At 37.5% G+C, this 12,530-nt stretch overlaps 1 protein-coding gene across 4 annotated transcripts in view; it reads left to right on the top strand.

Moving 5' to 3' along the window:
* gspt1l (G1 to S phase transition 1, like) overlaps window positions 1-12,530 on the top strand; it is a 65,355-nt gene that overhangs the window by 47,010 nt on the left and 5,815 nt on the right. For 3 of the 4 annotated variants that reach the window (XM_088332407.1, XM_088332327.1, XM_088332159.1), the window contains 5 exons: window positions 1,934-2,074; window positions 2,161-2,254; window positions 8,772-8,852; window positions 8,969-9,142; window positions 9,227-9,316. In XM_088332407.1, coding sequence (XP_088188533.1) covers window positions 1,934-2,074; window positions 2,161-2,254; window positions 8,772-8,852; window positions 8,969-9,142; window positions 9,227-9,316 — 580 coding nt within the window. The remainder of the gene's footprint in view (window positions 1-1,933; window positions 2,075-2,160; window positions 2,255-8,771; window positions 8,853-8,968; window positions 9,143-9,226; window positions 9,317-12,530) is intronic. The other variant, XM_088332242.1, reaches the window with a different exon arrangement.

Raw genomic sequence — 12,530 nt, 5'->3', positions numbered from 1 at the left:
TCCATCAGGAGGGTAAGACACAAAAAGAAATTTCTCAAAGAGCAGGCTGTTCACAGAGTGCAGTTTCAAAGCATATCCACAAAAAGTCTGTTGGAAGGGAAAAATGTGGCCGGAAACGCTGCACAACCAAGAGAGATGACCGCAGCCTTAACAAAATTGTGAAGGAGAGCCGCTTCCAGAATTTGGGGGAGCTTCAAAGACAGTGGGCTGAAGCTGGAGTCCAGGTATCAAAAGCCACAGTTCACAGACGTGTCCGGGAAATGGGCTACAATAGCCGTATTCCCATGGTCAAGCCACTTCTGAACTCAAGACAACGGAAGAAGCGTCTGACTTGGGCTATGGAGAAGAAGCACTGGACAGTTGCAGAGTGGTCCAAAGTCCTCTTTTCAGACGAAAGCAAGTTTTGCATTTCATTTGGAAGTCAAGGCGCCAGAGTCTGGAGAAAGGCTGGAGAGGAGCAAAATCCAAGTTGCTTGAAATCCAGTGTGAAGTTCCCACAGTCAGCAATGGTTTGGGGAGCCATGTCAGCTGCTGGTGTTGGTCCACTGTGTTTCATCAAGTCCAGAGTAAATGCAACTGTGTACCAAGATATTTTAGAGCACTACATGCTTCCATCTGTTGAAAAGCTCTATGGAGATGAGGATTTCATTTTCCAGCATGATCTGGCACCTGCCCACAGTGCCAAAACCACCAGTAACTGGTGCACTGACCATGGCATCACTGTCCTTGATTGGCATGCTAATTCCCCTGACCTGAACCCCATCGAGAATTTGTGGGGTATAGTTAAGAAGAAGATGAAAGACACCAGACCTACAAATGCAAATGAGCTGAAGGCCGCTATCGAAGCATCCTGGGCATCAATAACACCTCAGCAATGCCACAGGCTGATTGCCTCCATGCCACGCCGGATTGATGCAGTAATCCGTGCAAAAGGATTCCCAACCAAGTACTGAGTGCATCAATGGACATTTTCAAATGTTTGATTTAGTTTTGCTGTTATAAAATTATTTTTTTACTTGGTCTGAGGAAGTATTCTAATATTTTGAGATAGGATTTTTGAGTTTTTTTCAGCTGTAAGCCAAAATCAGCAATATTCAAATAATAAAAGGCTTGAAATAGTTCAGTTGATGTGTAATGAATCCAGAATGTATGACATTTTTGTTTTTTTAATTGCATTACAGAAAATAAAGAACTTTATCACAATATTCTAATTTTCTGAGACAGTCTAGTATATATATATATATATATATATATATCTATTTGCATTTTTGAAGGGGCGTCGCTACTTCGCAGATTTTAACTTTTCGTGGGTGGTTTTGGTCCCCATTAACCGGGTCTAAAAAATAATAATAATAAAAATATCTCATCTCATCTCATCAGCTGCACCGCTTATCCTCAGTAGGGTCGCGGGGGTGCTGGAGCCCATCCCAGCAATCATCGGGCAGTGGGCAGGGGACACCCTGGACTGGTTGCCAGCCACTCGCAGGGCACACGGGGACAGACAACTCACTCGCTCATTCACACCTAGGGACAATTTGGACCGGCCAATTCACCTGAAATGCATGTTTTTGGAATGTGGGAGGAATATATATTTATTTATTTTTTTAAGGTGCACAGCTACTTCGTGGATTTTAACTTTTCGTGGGTGGTTTTGGTCCCCATTAACCGCGATAACTGAGGTCCCACTCTACTCTTATTTGCATTGATTTAACGTACTAAGTGACACACAAATCACGTGATACACCGAATCTGATTAACTGTCGACGCTTTCAATAATAGATATACAGTAGGCAATTAGTTGTTACAGACCTACTTTATTATAGCCTTCTTTGCCCATGTATCATTTGGTTAACCGGATTAGGGACATCAGCTTAAGTATGTTTTTATTGCATGTGGCTTTACTTGGTGTCTTCTTTTCTGCCTCTTAACTTAGGTATGAAGAGTGTAAAGAAAAACTAGTGCCATTTTTAAAGAAAGTGGGCTTCAACCCAAAGAAGGACATTCATTTCATGCCATGTTCAGGACTAACAGGAGCCAATCTGAAGGACCCTACTGATATGTGCTCCTGGTACACGTAGGTTTTTAAATATGACCAGATAAGAAACATTGCTTTTCTATTTCCCAGAACTTGTAACGCCAACATATTTTCTTGTTTCACAGGGATTTGCCATTTATTCCACACCTAGACAGTTTGCCAAATTTTAACAGATCTAGTGATGGCCCTATCAGATTGCCCATTGTAGACAAATACAAGGTAACATTAAACCTATTCCCACATTTCTAAATATAGTTTTCACAGTTCCTTGAAATCCATGAAAATGCCTCATGAAGTTATTGTGAACGCTTGAAATTGTTGCTGTGTTTCTCATCAAGTCTGCTTAAAAACAAAGCCAACACTGCTCTCTGTTGGTTCCGCTTTGTAATTGCATTTTTTTCCTACTTTGTGATTGACGGCAGCTGGTATTAGTTTGATGGTCCGATGAAGCACCATCATCTTCTTCAGAACAGGTGCATGCTACGCCTATTCGGGGCTCAATGAAATGTGTATTAGTGCAAGGACTACTTATCAATTTATGTCAATTTCTTTGGACCATGGAAAAAAATCAAGGTAGCGTTTCCCAATGGTAAATTATTGAAAGAACTTCCTGCGACTGAAAATGTAAGATATATTTGGAGAGAAATTTGTCCAAATTTGTAACGAATATTTTCGTGATTTACTCAGGATCTAAAAACCTTATGTCTTGATATATGCATGTGCACGATTAAAAATAGCATATGTAAATCGCAGATATATTCGTATCTCTGCAAAATATTTAATTCACATCGGATTTATTATTTTATTGGTTTGGAGGGATTGGAAAACTGGTTTTGAAAGTCCTTAAAAATGTTAGAGTCTGGGCATAAAAAAATTGTACAAACCCTTTACGTTTGGGGATTATGATAAGCATGACTCGCCTTCACTCCCCGCAGCCGCTTTCTTTCCTGCTCGTCGACCGTTCGGCTTTTTGGATGACTCTGCGGCGTCGAAACGTCTCGTCGCTCGTTTGAGTGTGCTTCGCCAAGAGCGAGTCGCCATAACGCCAAAAGCGTGTCGCCACAACGTCAAAGATCGGCCATTGTTGACGCTGGCGAACATGGCGGCGCTACTTGTATAGCGACCAACAGTCGGGGAAACTAAGTCAGGCGAAAATAACAACTTGAGACTCAGAGGGCGATCGGGTGATGCGATCAGCGGACGGTGCCGTAAGAGGAACGTGAAGTTTTCAAGATGCCGAGCAGGGATAAAGAACTCGAGGAAATTAAAAAGTCACTCGGCTTTTTAATGGATAAAATGGATATCGTCACCAGACAACAAGACACAATTTTGAGTTTAATGGCGGAAATCAAAGACCTAAAAAACGAAAACATGGAGAAAGAAAAGAGGATTATTGCGCTAGAAGGACGCGTAGCAGATCTGGAACAGTATACCAGGATAAATGACATCATTATCACCGGTCTGGACATCAAACCTCGGACCTATGCCAAGGCTGTGGCAAATACAAATATTGCAACAGATGCTGATGAGGATTCTGCTGAGCAACAGGTCATTGCTTTTATGAGTAAAAAAGGCATATCCATCAATGCTGAGGACATAGAAGCATGCCACCAATTAACAAGAGGTGACAACCGACCCAAGGCGACCATCGTAAGGTTTGTCAACAGAAAACGGAAACATGAAATCCTTAAGCAAGGAAAAAAACTAAAAGGGACTAATGTTTATTTAAATGAACACTTAAGCAAAAAAAACTCTGACATTGCAAGACAGGCTCGATTTTTGAGGAAAACGAACAAAATACAAGGAACATGGACTTCAAACTGCAGAGTATACATAAAGTTAAACGGCACTCCGGAACAAGCAAAAATATTATGGGTTCGAGAAATGCAGGAGCTGGACAGATTTGCCTGAAGTGTAACAATGGCATCCTGGACTGACAATATGGACATCTTTATTACAGATCACAATAAAAAAATCCATCATAAAATATTAGGCCATGATTTACCGGAACTGAGCATTGTTAATCACACTGACTCCAATAATTCAAGATTAGATGACGTCGATCCTGACCACAAATTCATATCAGCTAGCTCAGACAATTGCAAATATTATACTGGAAATGAATACAATACCTTTGTTAAATCTGAAGACAAATTCTCAATAATACACTTTAACAGTAGAAGTATGTACACAAATTTTGATGACATCACTGAATACTTACAACAATTTGAGAACCCGTTTAGTGTTATTGCAGTTTCTGAAACGTGGTTCAGTGAGGGAAGGGGTGTAAATTTTGAATTAAACAACTATAATCTGAACTATGTAAATAGAACTAACAAAATAAGAGGTGGAGTAGCTATATATGTGCACAAAAGATTAAAATCGAAAATATTACAAAACATGTCATTTGTCATTGACGATTTACTTGAATGTATTACAATAGAAATTATAAATGAAAAAAGGAAAAATATTATAGTCAGTTGTGTGTATAGAACACCGGGCTCAAATCTGGAAACCTTCACAAACTGGGCTGAAAAAACATATTCAACAATAAGCGCCAAAACACTATTCATTTGTGGAGATTTCAACATCGATCTAATGAATCCAAACAAACATAAAAACATTGATGACTATATTAATATGATGTACAGTATGAGTTTGTACCCAACTATATTAAGGCCGAGTAGATTCACTTCACACAGTGCAACACTCATTGACAATATATTTACAAATAATATGGAATTTACAAACGTCAGCGGGTTACTGGTTTGTGATATTTCTGATCACCTACCAGTATTTACAGTGTATGATGAAAAGGTTACTAGACAAGAATCAATTAAGGATTATGTTTACAAACGAGTTAGAACTGAAGCGACTATTATATCACTGTATGATGACTTAGTTAAACAAAACTGGAATGCTATATATGGTACAGATGATGTGGATGGTGCGTTTGACATATTTTTGGAAATATTCACCAACAAGTACAACAAAAATTGCCCAATGAGACAAATTAATATTAAGAATAAATCTGTAAACCATCCATGGATAACTAAGGGTTTACATAATGCTTGTAAGAAAAAAAACTACTTATATAGAAAATTTATTAAACTAAGAACTAAGGAAGCCGAAACCCGGTATAAAACGTATAAAAACAAATTGACAGGAATATTAAGAGCAAGCAAAAAATTATACTATACCAATTTATTACATCATAACAAAAGTAATATCAAAGGTATTTGGGATATATTAAATAGTATAATAAAAGGAAAGAATGTAAGCAATGCATATCCAAACTATTTTATTGATAAGAACAGTGAAAATTATAATTTAAATCAAGTTGTGGAGAATTTCAATAGTTATTTTGTAAATGTTGGACCAGAGCTCGCTGCAAATATCCCAGAGTGCAGTGGTAAACAATTTGAGTCACTAATAAAAATGAACTCCAAGACCATGTTTTTATCCGGGGTTACGGAATCAGAAATCTTAGACGTGGTTAACAACTGTAAAAACAAAACGTCTATGGATTGTTTTGACATCGATATGGTACTAATTAAGCAAATTATAAACAGCATTGTGAAACCATTGACCTACATCTGTAATCTATCATTTCTAACAGGCACATTTCCAAATCAAATGAAAATAGCAAAAGTTATACCAATATACAAAAATGGGAACAAGCACATTTTTACAAACTATAGACCGGTATCTCTGCTTCCTCAGTTCTCTAAAATATTAGAGAGACTTTACAATAATAGACTAGAACAATTTGTAGATAAACATAAATTGATTAATGAAAGTCAATATGGTTTTAGAGCAAACAGATCAGCAACAATGGCAATTATTGATGCAGTAGAAGAAATCACCCACAGTATAGAAAAGAAGAGATACGCAGTCGGGGTATTTATTGACTTAAAAAAAGCATTTGATACCATTAATCATAATATACTATTAAAAAAACTGGAAAGATATGGCATCAGGGGCGTGGCTTTGAAATGGATTCAAAGTTATTTGACGGGGAGGAAGCAATATGTAAAAATGGGAGAGTTTTCATCTGAATATTTGGACATCTGTTGTGGAGTACCACAGGGTTCTATCCTGAGACCAAAGCTATTTAATTTATATGTTAACGATATTTTTAATGTTTCAAAACTATTGAAAATAGTAGTATTTGCAGACGACACTAACATTTTCTATTCAAATGATAACTATATGGATTTGGTAACCAGTATTAATCGTGAACTAATTAACCTAAAAATATGGATGGATATAAATAAATTATCTTTAAATTTAAATAAAACCAAAGTAATATTCTTTGGTAATCGTAAGGCAAATCAAGATTTAGAAGTAAAAATGGATGGTGTCACAATAGACATTGTATCAGAAATTAAGTTTTTAGGGGTCATAATAGACAATAAATTAAGTTGGAAAACACACATCAGACACATACAAACAAAGGTATCTAAAAGCATTTCAATAATTAATAAAACCAAAGTTCTTTTACATTATAATGCATTGTATGTATTATATTGTTCTCTTGTTCTGCCATATTTAACATATGGTGCAGAAGTCTGGGGCAATAATTACAAAAGTTCACTACAGCCCCTTTTTATCCTTCAAAAACGTGCAATAAGAACCATACACAGGGTAGGATATCGGGATCATACCAATATTTTATTCATGCAGTCCAATTTATTGAAATTGGATGATTTAATAAATTTTTTCACTTCACAACTGTTATTTAAGGTCAACAAAAACATAGTGCCAGAAAACATACAAAGATTATTCACTCGGAAAGAGGGAAATTATAACTTGAGGGGCTGTGGTGAATTCAAAATCCCAAAGGTGAGAACCACCAGGAGAAGTATGTGTGTGTCTGTGTGTGTGTGGAGTCAGACTTTGGAATAATTTGCAAAATGAAATCAAACAATGTCCAAATATCCATGTGTTCAAATTTAAATACAAAAAAGCATTACTGGCGAAATACAGAGATGAAGAAAATGGGATATGACGGAGACTGGAAATACTGCACTTCAAACTATTGCTAACTTGTTGTTATTGTGCTATTTTCACATCAGAACTGTTATAAGTATTGTGTTTATTTTTATTGATATTATCACTGGTGCCGCAGTGACATTATGCGCATTATGACGTTGAGGGATGGGTATTGCGAAGATTAGTGTATAAAATATGTGATTATTGTAACTATTATAATTATTGATATCTGAACTATGTAATAAGTATATCCATGAGATTTTGTTGTATTGGACACAAGAGGAGCTATCTATAAAATGTATTTAATAGGGAAGATAAAGGGGTAGGAAAAATGAGCATCTGCTTCTGACTACCCCTTTTCGAACATGTTGTGTGACATTATTTCGTTGTTGACTCATTGTTTTTGTCCTGTTTTTATTTTTATGTTCGAAATAGTTTTCATTCATTCATTCATTGTAGTATTAAAAAGATAAAGTCTTAAACACTGTTAATACTGTCTTTTACTGGTAACAACCACATATTTTTTGTTTTTTAACCTGGAGAGTGACCTAGATTAAAAGTTTGTAACAACAATTCTGTGTCCCTGACGACCGCCTGAGGTGGTGCTCCATACATTGACTATTCCTTCCGCATGATCCTGATGCTGTGTTTAGCAGTGTTGGGCATGTTACTTTAGAAAACTAATAAAGGTTAATCACTACTTCTTCCAAAAAGTAACTGAGATAGTAACTTAATTATTCTATGGTAAAAGTAGCAAGTTACCAAGGAAAGTGACTATTTCCATTACTTTAAAAATAGGTTGTTATATGTCAAGGAATTTGAAATTTTCTGAGACAATACGAAACACCGCGGTTCTCTTGTAGAAATGGGAATTCCGACTATTTTTAGTGACCAGTTTTTTGGCTCGGCTCACTGAAATAGTTGGCTCTTTTGGGTCCCAAACGGCTCTTCAGGAGGTTTTTGTTGCATTCATCCATATATTACCAATTATTATGAAACTTAATGCCTGAATGACTTAAAAAGGGAGTCAAGTCATGTTTATTTGTATAAAGAAAAAACAAAAAGGAACAAAGGAACAAAAGAAAAATTACAATAACAAAAAGGAAAAAAGAGAGATGGAAGTAGAAACATAAATAAAGTTTAAACTATTATGTGAAGACATTTACTCTGAAAATGTATTCAAAATATTCATAAAGCTACGGGAAAAAACGCAAAATACAGAACAATGTTTTTATACTTATTTAAATTCACCGAATTTAAAGTCAACTTGGAAAATATATATGTTGACCAATTACAAAAAAAAAACGCCCCTCGGAGTGAACCACGCGTTGATTGGTGGGAAGCCAGATCCCTTTTTTCACTTCCAAGACCGGAGCCTTTTTGATCGCAAATGACATGAGTTTGTTGCTGCACCAGCCCTCATTTGCCTTCTCTTTCAGCGAAGTAGTAAATATTATATTCACAATCTTTGTCCAACTATATGGTAGTCGCTAGTTTGAATGGTGACATGATAAGAAAAGACAGGACATCGGCTGTTGCGTTCTGCAGCCAAAGTAACGCACTTTTGGCCATCAGTATCGGTAACGGCGGAAAAAATAGATGAACCCATTATTGCAATGGGAAAAAAAAAAACACTGTTACGTAACAGTGGTTTTCATAACTGCGCTATTTCCAACAGTGGGCTTGAGTTGATAACGGAAAGGGGAAAAATATGTTGCTAATAATGCTGCATTTCTTACAGGACATGGGCACAGTGATTCTAGGAAAACTTGAGTCAGGCTCAATAAGTAAAGCACAACAGCTTGTTATGATGCCAAATAGGGTAAGACATGTTTAACTAGTCAAGATTAATAAAGGCCAGTTTGTTGTGTGTTTTACCCTCAAAGAATGTTGCTTTTCAACTTATTTCCTCCAATTGAAATGCTCTAATGTCAACAGCATGTGGTGGAGGTGCTGAGCCTTTTGTCTGATGACATGGAGACGGATGATGCAGGACCAGGAGAAAATCTGAAGTTGCGACTGAAGGGCATTGAAGAGGAAGAGATCCTTCCAGGCTTCATCTTATGTAACGCGGAGAACATTTGCCATTCGGGACGCACTTTTGATGCCCAGGTCAGTTGAGAGAAAAAAAAATGTGTTGTTAAGATGGGATATTATTAAAGTGATAGCTAATGCGTGTGCATCTTTTCCTCTAAGATTGTCATTATTGAACACAAATCGATCATCTGTCCTGGTTATAATGCTGTCCTTCACATTCATACGTGCATTGAAGAGGTGCAGATTACGGTAAGTGTGAACTCGAAGTATTAATCATGGAAGTTGTAGACTGGGGTTGTCAAACTCAGTTGTGCATTCCAGATCAGTAAAGAAATATCAACTCTAAATTTTTCTTTGTTTTTCATTTTTATGCTTAACACTCAGCCTTACATCAGTAACCTACCCTATATATAATAATCACAATACAATACAAATGACCTAGAGCAGCCATGTCTAATGTCTGGCCGGGGGGGCAGTTACGGCCCCTGATCAAATCTTTACCTGCCCGCGGCCTCTGTCATAAAACTAACGATATGTGCCCTGCCAGTAATGTTGACCGCAGTATAAAATAAATTTACTACAAAAAAATGATTGCCAAGCACAGCACTAAATTATTCCTTGTGCGCGATCCCAGCCATTAATAAAAGCTCCTCTCTGCTTGAGCCACTGTGATTGGCAGAGTCGGTGAAATTTCTAGGGCAGTCCAAAGGTTGGGGTAGATTTCGGATAGATGGTTATCATGTATGAAAGTTATCAGCTCAAGGAGGCCCATAGTTTGTGATGACAGGTCAGGGAAGCTCCTTATTTCCTGCACAAGCTGATTACCATCCAAATCTAAGCACCCTTCAAATGGCAGTGTGGTCTCCAGTGCTGCGCTTTGCACTTCCAGCTCTTTGTCGTTAAGATTTGGGAAACTCCTCAAAAATTTCCCACATTTTCCAATGTGGAAAACCTCTCGTGTATGGCTGATGTGGCTGCTTTGTCAATAATATCGAAGAATTCTATTCGTTACTTTTTAAGAGCATCGCTGAATGGCTCATCATCGGCTTCATACACAAAGTAGTTCTTTGTGGACCTCAGCCTTTTTTCTTTAGAACAGCCTCCACATTCATATCTTCACAATGGTCTTTGGCTGCCATCTTTGCTGCCACAAAGCCACTTGCTCTGTAACTTTTAAAACCTTGCTGCGTCTTCTTTAAAAGACTCAATACTATGTCAATATGCATGTTTTGAGACTGCATGAGTTTGCTAACATGCCGTATTGCGGATAGTATGTCATACTAAACAACCGTGCAGATGTTTAAAGCGGTATGACCCAACTTCCTCAGACAACGTCTGGGCCTCAGTCCTTATAACGAGCTCTTTGGTGTTGTCTCTCACCTCAATTAAAGCATTCTTCACGGCAGCTCCCTGGTATCTAATGGGCTCAACACTCTTGATCTTGGACTCCCACCTTGTTTCTGCCCACATCTTTAAGGTGATGCTTACATAATTCTTTAGTATGGCCTGTTGTTGAGTGGAGGCTGAAAACAAAGCGTAAAGCTTTTGCAGGACACCAAAGTAGCTTATAGCATCAACTCAGCCCTTAGCAGCATCACATAAAACTAAATTAAATTTATGTGCCCCACATGGCTCAAAGAGAGCTCTGGGATTCTTTTCCAGAATTGTGGCTTGAACTCCCTTTTGTTTTCCTTTCATGTTTGCCCCATTGTCATATGACTGTCCTCTGCAGTCTTCTCAAGGAATATAGTCTTGTCGTTGTCATGGATGTCAAGTGCTGGCCTGTGGACTCTGCCTCCAAAAATCCCATAAAATGTTCCTTGATATGCGGCTTCTCCATCAGTTACACCACTCTAATGACAACTATTCTGTGTGGCTTGTATCTGGAGTGTCGGTGTATTTGTATAACCCTTAATCACAAGGAGTCTCAAAGGTAGTATATTTATTATACCATCCCCTCAGTCCAGAATTATTGAAAACAACTTTGCCTTTTTGATGTATTCCACTAAAGCAGATGTGATTTTGCCACTCAAAAAATCAATCAGCTTATTTTGTACGTGATGGCCTAGATAGCTGTTGTGACTTACTGTTCCTCTTACAACATGGTCAAGGTGATTTTTCATAATGGGGTCAAACCTAGCCATGAGTTTGACCTTTTTGATAAAATTTCCCTTTGATGGTATGAAGAGTTTCTTTGTGTCCACTTAGTTAAACTTCGAATTGCCAGTGACTGCACAATCGCAATGAGATGTGTCAGCACTGCTCTCCATCTAACCCTCTCAGCCTCCAAATGTGCCATTTCCAGCTTATCAATAGTTTCCCCACTTCTTAACCTCACTGCCAGTTTCTTCCATGCTTTAATACAATTGAGGTGTTCTTAACTGTTATCATGTGATGTGAAATAAATTCTCGCGTGTTTCCAATTCTTCATTCCTGAACTTGTTAAAAGAATGTTCCTCTTAGAAAACAATTTGCAGCGGAAGCAAATTAGGCTGCTATTCTCAATGGAATATATCAGCCAACTTCTTGCCATTGTTTCATCAGTAACTAATGTCTTTTTTAAATATTGGTGGTGGCAACTTCTCCCATCAATCTCAGTCCGACGGAAAACAAAGTCAGGTAGCAATTTAGTTGCTCCTCTGCGAACCAGCTCAGTTTGAATCGTGTCATTCAAAGGTGAGGGCCCCTTAACCGTGTTGGTTGACAGATCCTCAGCAGTGGTGCTTAGTTGGCGTTCAGTCAGCATAGTAGCACATTAGTAAAGTCATGTTTATTTGTATAATCCCTAATGACAAGGAGTCTCACATTGGTAACTAATAAAGTCCTACTATGAAATTATCAAATAGTGTATTTTTATGTTAAATTCCAGACATTTTACCCCAGGCATACTCCCTCTAGTCTAAACGGACACGCACATGCACACACACAAATGTAAATTCTATCTGGTGACTCATTTTGGTGAGAAGTATAGAGATATTTGTGTAGTAGCTGAAGTAACTGCAGATGTTCAAAGATGCCCGGCTGAATAATCAGCTCTCACACATTTTCAGCTTAACAAATCTGGCTCGCTTTCTGAAGTTTGGAGACCCCTGACTTAGACACCCCCTTCTTTTTGACTTATTAAAAAATTTGCGGGTGTATATGTGCGTGTATATGTGTGTGTGTGTATAAGTATGTGTGTACAGTATACGTTTTTTTAAGTCTGTTGAAATAACGCAGATTGTGGCTCCAGTCCTCATTATCTAGTGGTCATGAGAAGCGTTACTGCCCCCTTTTGTCGCATCCAAGAGAACAGGTTTTTTATTTTTGGACTTGTCATGGGAAATCCTTTTGTGTTATATTATCAATAATACTAAAACATTATGCACAAAATTATTAAGTAATTTCATATAATTTCATAACACATGGAATATACATTAAAGTAAAAAATTGTAAAATACAAAACAATTTTAGATTTTTCACA

This window comes from Urocampus carinirostris, chromosome 1 (assembly GCF_059441175.1).
Source record: "Urocampus carinirostris isolate Australia breed hairy pipefish chromosome 1, RoL_Ucar_1.0, whole genome shotgun sequence".
In the NCBI taxonomy this organism is placed as follows: Eukaryota; Metazoa; Chordata; class Actinopteri; order Syngnathiformes; family Syngnathidae; genus Urocampus; species Urocampus carinirostris.
This window is presented reverse-complemented; position numbering and strand designations above follow the sequence as displayed.